This window comes from Phascolarctos cinereus, unplaced genomic scaffold (genome assembly GCF_003287225.1).
Source record: "Phascolarctos cinereus isolate Bilbo 61053 unplaced genomic scaffold, phaCin_HiC Scaffold_5;HRSCAF=322, whole genome shotgun sequence".
Classification (NCBI taxonomy): Eukaryota; Metazoa; Chordata; class Mammalia; order Diprotodontia; family Phascolarctidae; genus Phascolarctos; species Phascolarctos cinereus.
The window spans coordinates 469,480,736-469,496,952 of NW_027555958.1; the positions used below are offsets into that span (position 1 = coordinate 469,480,736).

A 16,217-nucleotide genomic window follows, 5' to 3' on the forward strand; every position below is an offset into this window, starting at 1 on the left:
CAGCCCTAGACTTATCCCCTTTTAACTCTTTCTCTACCCCAGCTGCAAACTTCATTAATTAAATAGCTGGTTCTTAATAGCACTTTACAAAGCATTTTCACATACAGGCTCTCATTTGATCTTCAGCACCGTCCCCCTGAGGGTAAGTAGGGGAAGTATTATTCCCATTTTATGGATGAGCAAATTCAGGCTCTAAAAGCTTCAGTGACCTTGCTTAAGGTAGCAAAGCTAGTGAGTGGCCCATAGTAGAGCTCACAGTACTTAACATTAACGATCCTTCAGTCCTCCCCATGGGTCATGGACCCATTTGCCAGCCTAGTGAAACCCAGGGATACCTGCTCACAGTATAAAGGTCACTGCCTACACTCCTAAATGAAGAAGGTGCCAAGTTCAGTTAGGGGTTAGTGAAAATAAAGAGGTATGTTTCCCCCACCTAAGTTCACAGATTTCCTGAAATCTATCCAAAAGCCTTTGGGGTTCCATGGACCCTAGACCAAGAAGCCCGGATTTAGGTCAATCCTCTCATTTTACAGAAGGGGAAACTAAGGCTCAGAAAAGGAGGTGATAACTATTATCACACAGGTAGGTGATCATGGGGAGCTGTGATTCGAACCTAGATTTTCTGACTTCAAATCCCTGCTTCTTCCACCCACCACTGGGAGGAATAAACTAGCTGGCATTTTGCAATCTGATTAAAAACAAAAGTTCAACTTTCCCACTTGGTTAATGACAAATGTTGGAGAGCACGTTTCATAACTAATGACCAGCCTTGTAAAATGTCCACAGAATGAATAAAAGAAAAGCATCAAGGTGGATTTTGTTTTCATTTGAGGAGGAAGAAGAAAGTGAGGAATTGGGGGTAGTTTTCATCTCAACATCTTGGCTTTCCCTTTAAGATGGTAACAGACTGAAGAATCCCTGGTGGTCTTTATCACTCAGATCATACACCACCTTCTACAGGAAATCCAGCTTTTCCTAGTTAGTCATAATTTCTCCCTCCTCAAATAATCACACACATGGTGTCTCAAAAGTCTTAGTGCAGTTTTAAGCTCAAATAACTTAAATCTAGCAGGTGCCCAAGCAATCCATGGTGGGTGACTGGATGGATTCAACCACTTATTAATGGGATTTCTCCATTTGTCAAGACCTCCCTTTAACAACCAAAGTTGGGTGTTATTCTCTCTGACGTCTTATAAGTTTTTTTAGGTTTTGGTTTGTTGGAGCAGAGGAAACAGAGGCTCAAAAATCTAGAGAGACTTCTCTTTTTCCAGAATCTTTTCTGCATTTGGCACAACTTCTCAGGGTCATCTCCATGGACACAAGATTACTCTGAGAAGGAGGCAAAGATTCCAACCCCAGCTTTCTACCACTTCGAGCTGTGTGATCTTCATTTCTCTGAACCCCGCTACCTTCAGTTCTACACTGAGGGCAATGCCTGGCCAGCCTACCTCATCTGACTGTTTTCAGGAGCTAGTGGACTAATAGAGGTGAAAGTCCTTTGTAGAATGTAGAACCCAAAATAAAATAAAGGGGTGGCAGAAACATCGTGATTTTAAACAAGAAGGGACCTTAGAAAATCATTTAGTCATTCACTCCATTTGGCCCCTAGAGGGAAAAGTAGTTTTACTGTAGGAGTTGCTATGGACCCACAAGCAATTATTGAATGTCTACTATGGTAGGTATCAAGAGGGAATGTGAGGACAAAGGAAACACACCCTGCCCTCAAGGACCTTACCTTCTAAAGGGGGAAAACAACAAATTAAACCGAGTTGGAAAGGCAGGGGAAATACCATTCTTGTGGCATAGTATGGAGATGTGCTGGAAGCACTTTGGAGCACTCTTTTATTTCTTATTTGTCCAGTATATAACTCATTTTGTATTCATTTGTTGGCACGTTGTCTCCCCCATTAGACTGTAAGCTCCTTGAGGGCAGGGACTATCTTTTGTCTCTTTTTGTATCCCTGAAGTTCAGCAGTGACTTCTGAGTAGTAGGCACTTAATAAATGTTTATCAAATTAAATTGAATTGAGAGTTCACCCATGAGGTCCTCTTAAGCCAAGAAATTCATATATTAATGTCCATTACAACTACAAGGAAAAAGATAAGACTCCTATGCACAAAGACAAAATGTGGACATAAACTCATTCAAAAAACTCTCCATTAGCCTAGGAGGTGTCCATTAAAAAACAGAGAAGGAGATTGTTTTAGGTCTAATACAAATCAACAAGTAACCACTCATCCCCAAAGTGTTGGAAAGGACCAGAAGTTTAGAATTATGGACTTCGGGGATAGGAAAGGACCTTAGATTGTTTCCATCTCATCACTCTATATATAAAGAGCTTGAGGCTCAGAGAAATGACTTGCCCAAGGTCACACATCAGGCTCATGGGAGTTCTCAGAACTAGCAACTATGTCTCCTGATTTCTGGTCCTGCATTTTCTTTGTCTTTATCACATAATCCTTCTGGCTTTGTCTTTCAATTTCATTTAATAATTGACATTGATATATTGTAAAGTATTTTAAGTGATATTATTTCATTTGATAATGAAACAGGCAGACACCATAGCTATTATACAGATAAGGAAACTAAGTCTCAGAGAAGTGAAGAGATTTGCCTCGGGTTGAACAGCTATAGTGAGAGACAGGATGCCAAGTGATGAAGGTCCTCCTCATTCCCAAGTCCAGTGCTCTATCCTGCCTTCCAGAGGGCAGAAGCCAGAGGGTCAGGTGATAAGGCAGGTAGCTATTAAAATCTTCTACACTATTTTAGAAGAATGCATGTGCCCTGTGGTATTTGTAGCCCCTCTGTACGTGTGTGTAATTATAATCTCCACCCCACCCCCAATCCTGTCTAATTACAAACCCCTGTTGTGCCTGTGTGTCTCTCCCCTCTCACATACTGGAATCCCACTGACTTCAAAGGGAATTCTAGATGGTAGTAGAGGGGAACTGATGCCCCCAGGAGGGACAAGCCTGGTGACTTGACTGTTTTTTTCTCCCCATCCCCACTTAATGCCTGGAAATGCTTAAACCCCAGAAGCACAGATTAAGCTGGGCTTTAGGCAAGTTAATGATGATGCCCCTGCATCCCAAGATATAAGGGCCCCTTCCTAACGATCTCCTAACACTTTAAGGGAGCTGGAAAGCACTTAGGGCAGCCTTCCAAGGTGGGCATTCTGGAGGTTAACATGCTTACCCAAAAAGGGACAGATTAGCAGGACTTTGGTTCAGCCCAGTGGGCAGGGACCACTGGGGTGAACTGGGAGGGTTCTCAGTGAACATTCGGTCTGATCCATGCCCGAAGAAGTCAGGGCTAGGTTTTACAACGTCCTCTTGACATACAGTAGAGTCCTTCAATCGAAACAGTATTGGCTGTGGAGTCAAAGGACCTGGGTTTGAATCTGCTGCTTCTTACCTCAGTGAATTTGGGCAATTCCAGCTGCAAGGGACCAGAGAAGCCATGCAGCCCAAGCCCCTTATTTTACACAAAAGGAAACTGAGACACTAAGGAACCTCCCACGGTTACACAAGTAATAAACAGCGGAGGTGAAAATCCAAACCAGGTCCTTTGTTTAAACATCGAGGCCCCTTCCCCCACTCCTTCTACCCATAATGGAATGGGAAAAACACACTGGGAATGGGGAAAACAAAAGAATGAAACCTTCCCTGCCCTCAGCAAGCTTACAGTCTAATGGAGAAGTGGGAACAGCAGATAGACAAGAAAGTAAATACAAAATAAATTCAAGAATTTCCACAGGGATTGATTGGGACAGGCCTTCTGATTTCATTCACATGGGGGGAAGTCCCTGGGTGAGCAAAGGTCCTCTCCTAGTCCAAGTAGGCTGTTTCTCTGAAGCTTCAGTGTCTTAAAGACAGTTGCCCAGAGCACAGAGAAGGGGGCATGACCTGAGTAAGGTGCGACTCCCAGGAAGTGTCAGGTAGGACTTGCCCCAAGGTCCTCCTGGATCTAAAGCCATCTCCCTAACCTCTGCCACATTTGTCTTCTCTTCAAAATGGACAGAGAAGGCCTGGCCTTGGCATTTCATTTACTTAGGGCCCTCTGGGGGGGGGGGGAACCTGCCATTTTCTAATGCAGGGCAGCACTTTCTCTGCCATTTGTATCTTTAGAGCTGCCTAAGGGCACTGGGAGGTTAAGGGACTTAGCCAGAGTCACCCAGCCAGGATTTCAGAGGCCTTCCTGGCTCTGATGCCAGCTGTCATTCTGCCTCTATATCAAGAGTGCCAATGAAGGGGAAGAAAGGGTAAAGGGAAGAAGGAAAACAATTGCAAAGTCTTCTTGAAAGAGGAAGCCCCCGGGGCTCGGGGCTTCTGGACACTGCACCTCACTTACTGAAGCTGGGCCTGTTTCCATTTCTAGAAAATGAAAGGGTTGAACTAGATCTTTTCTGAGGAACATTCTAGCTCCAAAATGGGATGACTGCCCCTGAGTGCCTAGAAACTCACTGCCTAATGAAGAAGCCAACCCGTGGTTGTGGGCACTGGAAAAGGAAGTTCTTCCCTCCATTAAGACTAATAGGTGAGGAGGAAAGCTGGTCCAGTGGACTTGCAATCAGGCCTTGGACTTGAATTCAAAAGCCTCAGAGACTTACAAGCTGTGTGACTCTAGGCAAGTCACTTAACATCTCTGCCTCAATTTCCTTCCTCTGTAAAACGAAGGTAAGAATTGCACCCACCTGACAAGGATTGCAAGAGGATCTAATGAGATAAGGTATTTAAAGTGCTTTGCTTGAAAAAGGATGCACACGTTAGCTATTAAAAGAGTTGACAGGTTTAAGAAGTGTTTCACACGCATGATCTCATCTGAGGCTCCTCCAAGTACAGTATAGACTATGGGAATTGTTACAGATGAGAAACCATCCAGGGAAAGGTGAAGCAGCTTGCTCAGGGAGAGGGAGGCCCATTGGAGCCCAGTGTACAACATTTTCTCTCTCTCTCAAATGCTTTTTACAGTGACCAGCTTACTCTCTGCTTGGTCTCTTGCTCTGAGCTTCATCCTGATATGTGGCAAGGGGGACAATGCTCGCCCTGCTCCGCGGCCACCTCCACCCCTCGGCAAGCCGGCAACAGTTGATAATGGGCTCCTTGAGGTGAGGAGATCAGATTTCAAAACACACACACAGACAGACAGACACACACACACACACACACACACACACACACACACACACACACACACACACACACACACACACACACACACACACACACACAAACCCAGAACTCCATATAATCCGTTCCCCCTGCTTGTGCAGAAACCTCAAAGAGGATGAAGGTCAGACAGGGATAATAGGCCAATTTAATTCCAAGCTCACAAGGTGTAAGCAATTTTAATTACGGTCTGCTACTGAAATCACACAAAGATCGGATGGCATCTCAGTGCAACTGCTCATCAAGGGAGACAAGAGGGTTGTAATTGTAACCGGCGCATAATCACGGCTAGTGGCCTCCAAGAGGGAGGCAACAAGGGAGAGAGGGAAGCTGCCAGCGGCAGTGGCGGCGGCTGCAGCTCGGGTCCTGCCTGGGAAGCCTGGAAGAATCCAAACCCAGGAAAGGCACGGAAGGAAGGAAGCATTGCCCGCTGCCAAGGATGAGGCTGCAGCATGCCGTGGAGCTGAAAGCCCGGGATATGTGTCCAAAGGCACCGGCAAAGCTTTGGTCAGCGCGGCGTGAGGGCTCCCTAGCTTCATCTGGGCCGAGAAGCGTTCCACCCCCCCCACCCCCTCCTCCCCTTCTTTGTTCAAACAATTTGCTCGGATGTAGCAGCGGTTTGCAGGACCAGACAGACTCCTAATTAGCTTGCACCAAACCAAGCTCCACAGTGCACGGAGAGACTCGTAGACCTCACGGAGTTCGGGAAGCAGCTGGATACGGAAAATCACTGGCTCTAGAGTCTGAGGCCCTGGGTTCGAATTCCAGCCCTGCCCCTTAGGTAGCTGCGTGTCCCTTGGGCAGGTAGATCCTTGCCCCGCCCTATGCCTCCGTTTCCATTCCTGCAAAATGAAGGGAGTTTGAGCCGCTGGTCTCTGAGGTGCCTAGCAGCATTGGAGCTAGGATCCAGTGAGCCCCGAGGCTGCAGCCCAGGGACCCAGAGTTTACAATCCAGCTCCCCCTCCCCTCCCCCAGCGCTTCCCTTCCGAGGAGGCGCCGGGAGCCCCGCAGCTGGCCAAACTTTCAGCAAACAAGAGGGAAGCAGCGCCCCGCCCGCAGCCAAGTTTGGGGAGGACTTGGTCTTGGGGATGCCCGCCGACTGCGGGGGGCGTGCAAGGCGGGGCACCCACCGGGGCCAGGAGGGGGAGGCCAGGCCCAGGCCAGCCCGCACCCGGAAGGAAGCCCGGACAGCTAGCCTGGTTTCGCTTCCAGGAGTCCCCGCGCTGGGGCCGGAGGGAAGAGAGGATCTCACAGCGCAGATCTCCCCGCTGGCCCCCAACAGGGCAGAAGGCAAATGCCTCAGGGGGCGCTGTCAGCGGCCCCCAGCTGGAGCAGAGACACAATCCCAGCTCCGGGAGAGGGGGCCACGCTTACTTTCGGGGATCGCGGGGAGGGGAAGACTTGCTAGAAGTCAAGGGGAGCAAGTGTACCCCATTTCGGACATATCCCCCCCCTCCGCTCTCTACCCCTGCTTCCAGCTGTGACCTCTAAAACTTGCCTCTCGGGGCTAATCCCAGGCCTCGGGAGCTGGGAGAGGGAGGCGCGGCCAGCACAAACCTGCACCCCCTCCTCAGAGCACACCCAGACACTCCGTCTGCACCCCTGCCTGCAATCAGTCCCCTCTCTCCCTCCTCTATCTGGGAGGCTCTCGCCTGCCACAGATCTCCCAGGCTCGGGGGTGCTTAACAAAGTGGATTACGTCGCCCTCAGGGAGCCAGAGGAAAGTGCGGGGGGGGGGCGGCGGTGAGGGGGGTAACTGGAGGGAGAAGGGAGAGGAGAGCCGAAAGAAAAAGAAATCAAGTTTGTAGGCGAGCGCTTCCCGGCCGATCCCCGTCGCCATGCTTAGGACTCCGGGCGCCCCCCCTTCCCTCTTCTTTCTTTCAAGTAGATACTGAAACTAGGCCAAAACTTTTCTTCCCCTGCCTTTCTCTTAGGCACTAGACTGAAATGTGCCCCACGGAGCCCCATGGAGCTGGGCTTTCTTAGCGACAATGGGCAGACTAATTAGATCATAGAAGCGAGCCAGTGATACTGTAACTAGGAGCCAAACAAGAGCGAAGGAAAGAGGCAAGAAGGGGCCAGAGCCCGGAGACGGACGGACCGAGACAGGGAGCCCTGGGCACCGAGGGAGAGCCAAGGGGCGCAGACAGAGGGCCCGGGGGCGCAGACGGAGAGCCAGGGGGCGCAGAAGGAGACGACCACGGGGCACAAAGGGAGAGCCAAGGGGCGCAGAGAGCCACGGGGGCACAGAAGGAGATCACGGGGGCGCACAGGGAGCCCCCAGGGGCCCAGAGAAAGGACGAACGAGGCCAGGAAAGTTCGCACCTTCCTACTCACCGATCAAGCCTCCCACCAGGAAAGCGATGACTTGGAAAATCAGCAAAATCCCACCGACGATGCAGAGTTTCTTCGTGCTCATGTTCTCTATAATTGCCCCAGCCATGTTTCCGCCTTTCCCCCCACCCCGGCTCCTTTCTTTTCCTTTGCTTTATTGCTCAGCGTGTGCGGGAGGGGTGGGCTTCTCCGCGTCCCCCTCCCCTCTTGCCCCTTCTTCTTTTGACGCTTCGGGCACCTCCGGGCTCCTCGGCGGCTGCAAAACTTCAGGGGACTAATGCGGGCATGGGCTGGAGGAAGGCAGCACTGATTAAGCACACGAGCCGGCTCGAGGTCGGGCTCCCCCTGTGCCGAGAGCCGTGATTGTGCTCGCTAGCTCGCTCTGCCACGGGCTGTGGACGCTTTAAAGGAGCAGGCAAGTGGATCACATGACTGACTCTCTCTCTCTCTCTCTCTCTCTCTCTCTCTCTCTCTCTCTCTCTCTCTCTCTCTCTCTCTCTTCTCTCTCTCTCTCTCTCTCTCCCCTCTCCCCCCTCCCCCTCCCCCCTCCCCTCTTTTTTCCCCTTCCTCCACACCTCTCTTCTCTCAGTTATGTTCTCTCTGCCTCTTCCCTTCTCTTCCTTTCTTTCTCTCTTGCCTTCGCTTTCTCTTCCCTCTCCCTCTTTTTTCCTAGTCTGTCTCCCTCTCTCTTTACTTCTCTCTCACTGTCCCTTTCCTTTCTTCTCCCTCTTCCAGGGTACCCTCTCTCCTATCTTTCTTCTTCCCTCCTTTCTCCTCCCTTCTCCCTCTCCTCCTTTCCACTCCCCCTCTTCTCTCTTTCCTTCTTTACAACCCCTCTCCTTTCCCAATACCTCTTCTTCCATCTCTGTCCTTCATCTTCCTCCCCCTCTCCTTTATCTTTTTCCCCTCCCTCCTCTACCTTCTCCTTATCTCTTTCCCTCTATATTATCCTTACCTCCTATTTTCTTCTTCTTTCCCCTCCCTTCCCCATTTCTCCTCTTCAGTTCTTTCGTCCTCCCTCCACTTCTGTCTTCCTCTCCTCTCAGCTCCTCTCTCTCTTTTCATCTTCTCTAACTCTGTCACTCCACTATTGTCCTTTCCCTTTTCCAGATCAATTCAGTCAGCCAGCATCACCCCTTGGGTGGTAGTGTACCTTCTGATAACCCTTCCTTCCCCTTTGGGGGCATTCAGGGTGCCACTATGCACTTAGGCATCATTATTGGAGGGCATTCTTTCTCCTCCTTTCTTTCTCCCTACATACCAGCCCAAGTTCTACAAGCCAGAAATAGAAGTTCCCGCATCCAAGGATATACACCCTCCTTGCCTCCCTACAAAACTCAGCTCAAGCCCTACCTTCCACAAGGAGAAAGCCTCTAGATTCTGCTAACACAGACCTGGCCTTCCCCCAGGGCAAATTACTTTGTATATACTCAAGTATGTGCCTGTTGTCTATCCTGATAAAATGCAAACACCCTGAGGTCACTGACTGGTTTTGCTTTTTCTTTGTATTTGTATCACCTTGTCTGGCACTGTGCTCTGCACATTGTAAGTGATTCATAAATACTTGTTGATTGATAGCTATGACTTTAAGCTGCAACGAATTTAGATGTCTTATAGTTCTCTTATTTTACAAATGGGGAAACTGAGGTCACACTAGTAGTAAATGGCAAAGCTGGGATTTGGTCCTTATCTTCAGGGCTCCTTCCACTGCATTTAGAAGTATTGCATATGGGGAGTGGGGTGTCACCCATATATACACCCTGAGACAGTCTCTGATTGACAGGGAAATATTCTGGCCATCACTCCCTTTCCACCTCTAGCACAGAAGAAGTCTTAGAAAGGACACCAGGAAATTATTTGCAAGCTAGAGTTAAACAATATTCCAGGATTGTCAACATAATGGTTTCATCAAAACCTGCTGTAAGAGAAAACCTGGTAGAATGTAAATTCCTAGGGACAAAGACTGCCTCACTTTTTTTGTTTCTGTGTCCTGAATTTCACCCAATGCTGCAGACACTCCATAAAAGTTTTGCTGGCTAGTGGATGGATGAGATCACCCACTTCTTGCCTGGTTTCATGCACCATTTAGCTTCCTCCTCATCCTATAAGAATCCATTCTGGATTCACCTAGGTGGTGGGGCTGTCTTCCTCAGTGTCCTTATCTATAAAAGGAAAGAGTTGGACTATGTAACTTCTGAGACTCTTTCCAGCTATACATCCTGTGTCTTACCCCAGCAAGTCTGAGGGAGGACTTGAATACCAATCCAGTACTCTATCCACCACAGCAGGCAGACTCTTAGATCTCATCAGGAAAGTATATTGGAATTATATTTATTACTACTTTACTTATTACTAATTGTTGGTTTCAAATTGTTGGTACTGGGCACTTCAGAGGTATATCTAATGAAATTCTGTTGGAGATCATAGTGATAGATCTAGAGCTGAAGCAGCTTCAAAGGCCATCTAGTTCTTCCACTCCTTCATGTTACAGATGGGGAAACAGAAGCCCAGGGAAGTTGTCTAAGGCAACCTCAGACAGTTGGGATTTGAACTGGGTCTTCTGGCTCCATCTTTCTACAGTGCCAGGTTGCCTCCCTCCCACCTTCCTGGCATTCATAGACACAAAGAGAGGACAAGCTCACTCTTTCTCTGCTTAGCAGCTGTCTGACTCCTAATTCTCCGTTTCTTAGAGCAGCCCAGCAAGCTGTTGGTATTCAAGGAATTTTGAATAATAATGATGCCTCTGAGTTAGAGTTTTGTTTTAAGACCTAGTGATTTTGCAAATCCAGGCAGACAGGTTTGAGTTGTAAAAACTGCCCTCCTTTTGACCTTCTGTTTTAACTATGGCAAGGAGGGAAAGGGTCCTCATGAACTTCTAGTATGAAGAGAAATAATGCAGGATCCTTGTCTGGTTGTGTTAGTTTCTTCATAAATATTTTATTCAGACTTGTATCAACCTCCATCACCTATCACCTGCGCCACTCCACATTTCTTTGCTGCCAGTTGCATGGACTACTGCCCCCACACCAGCCATGTGACTTTGCACAAACTGAGTAATATCCCTGGACCTTGGTCTTCCCATATGTAAAATAAAAGGGTTATTCTTCATGGTAGAGAGGTGGGGGTGGGGTGGGGTGGGAAGGGTACCTGCCCTTGCAAAATGTTACATATGCTAACAGATAACTTCTCTAACTGACTTTAGAGATCGTTCAGGTCAACCCCCTCTTTTATAGGTGAGGTGCCTGGGGACCAGAAAGGGATAGTAACTTCACTTCTCCTGAGGGAAGGTGGTAAGTAGCTAAAGCAGGGTTTGAACCCAGGTCTTCCAGACTCTATTAATTATCTGTGCTATGCCAGGCTGTTGAAAAATTATTCAAAAGCCAACAGTTTTCAGGTTAGTAATGTCCTTTCCTTTCTCTGATTCCTTCTAGATCACATTGTCTGGATCTCTAGTTTAGTATGATCATAAACTTAGACCTCGAACCATCTAGTCAAGCCCTCTTATTGAATAGATGAGGAAACTGAGATTAAGTGACCCAACTATGATCATAGTTCCTCTAAAATCAAATCTTTGGGGCATTTAATGTTTTTTTTTTTAATCACCTGACCTCTTCCTACCTCTCCAGCCTTCTGTGTACTTTATGGTTCAATTATTCTTTCTGCATTCCTCTATTCTGGCTGTTTCTCATACCTAGAATGCTCTGGGGCCTCAGCTCCACCCCCTTGGAATTCCCTGCCCCTTTCCTTCAAGGTTCAGATCTAGTGACATCTTCTGCCAGAGAGGCCTTTGCCACCATTACCTTGTAACATTATACGTGTGCATACCCACATACACACATATGTAAATATTAGATATTTAAAATATATTTTACATTTAAATTTAACATTTTAAATATTCATATTTAATTCCAATATTTAAATTTTTAATTATAATTTATTTGAATTTAAATATTTAAAATATATTTGGTGCATCATTAAATTTATTAAAATACATTTACAAATATATACATATTATATGCACATATATATATCTATGTATGTGTACACAGATATGTATATATGTATATGTAGATACATTGTATGTATCTTGTATATGTATACTTTGGGCCTGCCTCTCCCTTTAGAATGGAAGCTCCTTGGGGGAGCTTTTGTCTTTGCATGTGGGTCATGAAACAGGTAAAACCTAGTGACTAATTATAATAATAGTTAGCATTTATATTGTACCTACTATGTGCCAAGCACGTGCTAAGCACTTTACAAGTTTTATTTCATTTGATCTGCACAACAGCCCAGAGAGGCAGGTTCTATTATTATCTTGTTTTCCAGATGAGGAAATTGAGGCAAAGAGAGATTAAGTGACTTGACCAGGATCACATAGCTAGTCAATGTGTGAAAACTAATGTGGCAAACACTCTATCCACTGTGCCATTTAGCTTTGTAGTAGTAGTGACGGTGGTGATGGTAGTGATGGTAGTAGTAATAGTAGCAGCAGCAGCAGCAGTAATGATAGTAGTTAGGTAAGTAGTATGCCTAGGGCTTACCTTAGAACCTGGCATACAGCAGGTACTTAATAAATACTTTTGTTGATCGATGTCAGCAGCAGAATTTGAACCCAGTTTTTCTTGACTCCAAGTCCAGGATTCTTGTCTTCTTTAGCAGCCAGCTTTAAGCTCTTCAGCTCCCGCTTCTAGGAAGATGAAGTCCCCTAAGTGGCTCAGTGAATATACTGCTGGACTTGGAGTCCAGAATCCTGAGTTTTAATCCTGAATCCGACACTTACTCTCTGTGTGACCTGGAGCAGGTCATTTCACCTTGGTTTTCCTCAATATCCCCATTTGTAAAGTGAGGATAGTAATAGCACCTACCTCCCCCGGTTCTGGGGAGGACCAGATGAGACAATATGCCCAAACAAACCCTAAAGTGCAATAGACATTCTAGCTTTCATTAGGACGCTAGAACTCTGAGGAATACTGGCCAACAGAATCAAATATAAACTAGAGCTCAGGCTTGCCACTGCTTCCTCCATCTTGGCTGTCTGGTCACTAGTGGGGAGGGACCCATGGCTACTTCAAGCCTCAGCCAGTACCTTAATGCTTCTGCCTTCTTTCTGTTGATCAGCTCCAATGTCTCCTATCTATAACTTGCTTTGTACATTTTTTTTTTCTGAGCAGTTAAGTGGCTCAGTGGATAGAGTGCTGGGCCTGAAGTCAGGAAGACTTATCTTCCTGAGTTTAAATCTGGCCTCAAATACTTATCTGGTTTAACCCTTCCCTCCATTTTGCAGATGAGCAAACAGAGGACTGGAAGGGTTAAATAACTTTCCCAGTTATATGAGAAGTGAAAGACAGAGCTGACACGTGACCCCAGGTCTTTTGACCTTAAATCTCCCCCCTCTTCTCACAGTACCATAAGAAGACAAAAAATAATTGATACATATATAGTCCTTCAATCCTGGCAAAGCCCTTTATATAGATTGCCTCACTAGCTCCTCCTCCCAATCACTCTGGGACAGGGTATTATTATTGTCTCCATTTTTATAGGTGGTAAAATGGTCTTAAAGAAGTAAAGTGACTTACCTAGGGTCACAATGCAGTGAGAAGCTGAGTATTCAAACCCAAAATTTCCTGGTTGAAATTCTAATGCTCTATCTACCACGTACTGCCTAAAGCTCTGCTTACTCTAAATATAAAATATACTGTCATAGAATGACTGCAGAAAAGTAAAGGCAGTTCTTATAGTCTTCATAAATGGTTGTTAACATGTAAATAGTGTAATAGAGAGTTCTTTAGCCTTGATGTCAGAAAGACATGGGTTTGCATCTCACCTCTCACACTTGACATATTACTAGATCAGGTCACTTAATTTTTTTTAACCCCAGTTTTCCCATCTGTAAAATGGGAATAACGATACCAATAGTAACTACCCTACAGGGACGTTGTGAGGATAAAACAAGATACCATATTTAAAACACTTCATAAATTTTTTTGAAACTGAGTTTTTCTATCTCAGTCTTGAAGTACAGGAGCTGCTTTATTATCAGAATCTACTCCTGGCTAGGGTAGGAACATTGACCAGTTCCATCTTTCCAGCCTGGGCTAGATGGATCCTCCAACATGGTAGCCCTCTCTTCCAAGGCTCACCATTTTGGTGTCAGACTTAGTGCAGAAGACACTCAATTGGTTTTAGCAAATGCTCAAAACTCCTGAGGTCAATTGCTCTACCATCCTTAGCCTTCCTGGTGGTAGAGACTACAGAAACATTTCATCATATTTGATCACTTTGCAGTCTTTGAAATGCACAAGTTGATGTTAATGTTCGTATGTTACCATCATTATTCTTGTTGTAGTTAATTTCCTTCTTCTCATCTTTTTGATGAAATTCACATAGAAATGGTCTGGAAATATAAGCAATCAGCCAACAATTTACTGAGCCCTTACTGGCTGCCAGATACTGTGTGTGCAAAACTCTGGGGATGCAAAGACAAAAAAAAAATGAACTCCATTCAGTACAAGCTTTCATGCCATCAACAAGTCACTATCCTGATAATATTCTTTTGTTTCGTGGTCTGGGGACTATTGCATGGAAAAACACAAATGGCTGCTTTCTGTAATTGAATGAAAATACTGGGATGTAAGTTCTTCTGTTGACTTGCTGAAAGTATCTTTGGGACAACTCCAATAGCCTAGAAAAGAACAGAGACGAAATCTCCCTCATCCTGGTTATACATGATTGGAATTTTTGTGTTAAGTCTCTATATTTTGAAGGCTTTTCATTTCACATAGTTTGGTGATTATGAATATGTGTTATGATGATATCAATTGAAATGTGGTTTTATTGTCATTAATGAAATAGGCTTTCTCCTCATCTTGTTCAATGACGTTCAGATAGATATAGCCCCAGGAAGAGGTTTCAGTGCTTCTGTTATTCATTTATAGTTAATGTCCTTTGGACTAGTGCCCAGGTAGACAAAATAATTTCTTTTTGTAGTTAAAGTATTAAGATATAAACTCATCCCTTGTGGGTTCACTGCAAGCATCCTTGGCATAAAACTCCGGTAATATATAGGATATATATGTATGTCACCTTGTTCCCATATGATTTTGATTTTTTTCCTCCATCTCTATGTTTTGAAAGCTTTTATTCCATGAAGTTTGGAGGTTTGAAGTATTTTGGTGTAGCAACATCTGTTAGAAGTATTCTCCTTAAATTTCTGTGCACCACCATTATGTGTGGGAGGTTGGTAGCAGGGTTTCTGACTGTGATAATGCTCTGCTACCAATATGGTTTGTTGATCGAGTTTTCAAAGATATTTGGAAGTTGTTATTTTCTTTATCATTGCTGCTATTGTTATTCTTGGGGTGTCATGAGTCTTGTGGGCATGTTTTCTTCTTTTTGATGCTGCCTAATCCATATCCCAATATTGGCTGGCTTTATAACTCATGAACTTGCCCCAGGGAGGAATAGAAGTCTGTTTCATCTTACTTTTCTCTCATATTTTAATTCTATCTATAGCTTGCTTTGTGTATATTTGTTTGCATGTTGTCTTCCCCATTAGAATGTAAGCTCCTTGAGGGGAGGGATGGTTTTTTGTCTTTTTTTTTTCCTATCCCCAACACATAGTGCCATACCTGGCATATAGTAGGTACTTAATAAATGTTTACTGATTGATTGCTTTATAGAGAGAGGCACACTTCCCTTTTCAACATTCTGGCTCCCTCGTTTCAGAGGAAGTACCTCTAGTTTCTTTCTTCAAAAGGTCCAGAGTTGTTTTTTGTCCTAAAAACCAACACTACAGTAAAGAAAAAAATGCTTGTGCCTTTTTTTCCGGAATCTCAGTAGGAAGGGACCCTGGGGGCCATCTAGTTTAATCTGAATTAGAAAAGATTCCCTTCCATGAAGTCCTTAGTGGTCATTATCAACCTTTGCTTGAAGACCTCCAGCAAGGGGATTTGCTACCTGCCGATTCCACTTTGGGATAGTTCTAGTCATTGTGATGCTTTTCCTTATATAAATCTTTTTAGTTGTTATTTAGTTGTTCAGTCATTGTCAGTCCTATCTGACTCTTTGTGACCCCCTTGGGGGTTTTCTTGGCAAAACTAGTAGGCCTTAGAAAACATGGAGTGGTTTCTCTACTTCCTTCTCCAGCTCATTTTACAGATGAGAAAACTGAGGCAAACAGGGTTAAGTGACTTTCCCAAGGTCACACAGCTAGTAAGTTTATGAGGCTGGATTTGAACTCATAAAGATGAGTCTTCCTGACTCCAGGCCCAACACTTTATCCATTACACCACCTGGCTGCCCTACGTAAGTCTACCTCTCAGAAATTTTCGGTCATGGCTCCTACTTCTGGCTAGAGAGGAAGAAGCAGAATAATTTTAGGCCTTTTGCTTCTTAAGGACAGCTGTCATGTTCCTTCTGGTCTTCTTAATACTAATCACCCCCAGTTCCTTCTACCACTTCTTCTGCAGCATGATCTCTAGTCCCTTCTCCATCCCAGTTACATTCCTTGGGATGCTCTCCAACTTGACAATGTCCTTCTTCAAATGGGTTGCCTAGAATTGTGTTCACACAATGCTATGGATGTGGAAGGTACCAGGGCAGAGTAACAATCACCTCCTTCTTTCTGGACACAGCTTTCATAATATTGCCTAAGACTATACCACCTTTTTGCCTACCATGTTGCACACTTGTCTCTGTGGTCTCCATGTAAAAAT

At 45.3% G+C, this 16,217-nt stretch overlaps 1 protein-coding gene across 2 annotated transcripts in view; it reads right to left on the minus strand.

The window, feature by feature from the left end:
- The window catches only part of WLS (Wnt ligand secretion mediator), a 150,824-nt gene extending 142,905 nt beyond the window's left edge, over nt 1-7,919 (minus strand). The window contains exon 1 of one of the 2 annotated variants that reach the window (XM_020992999.2): nt 7,507-7,919. In XM_020992999.2, the coding sequence (XP_020848658.1) occupies nt 7,507-7,612 (106 nt within the window). In that variant the 5' untranslated portion in view covers nt 7,613-7,919. The remainder of the gene's footprint in view (nt 1-7,506) is intronic. The other variant, XM_020992998.2, reaches the window with a different exon arrangement.
- Between the last annotated feature and the right edge of the window lie 8,298 nt (nt 7,920-16,217).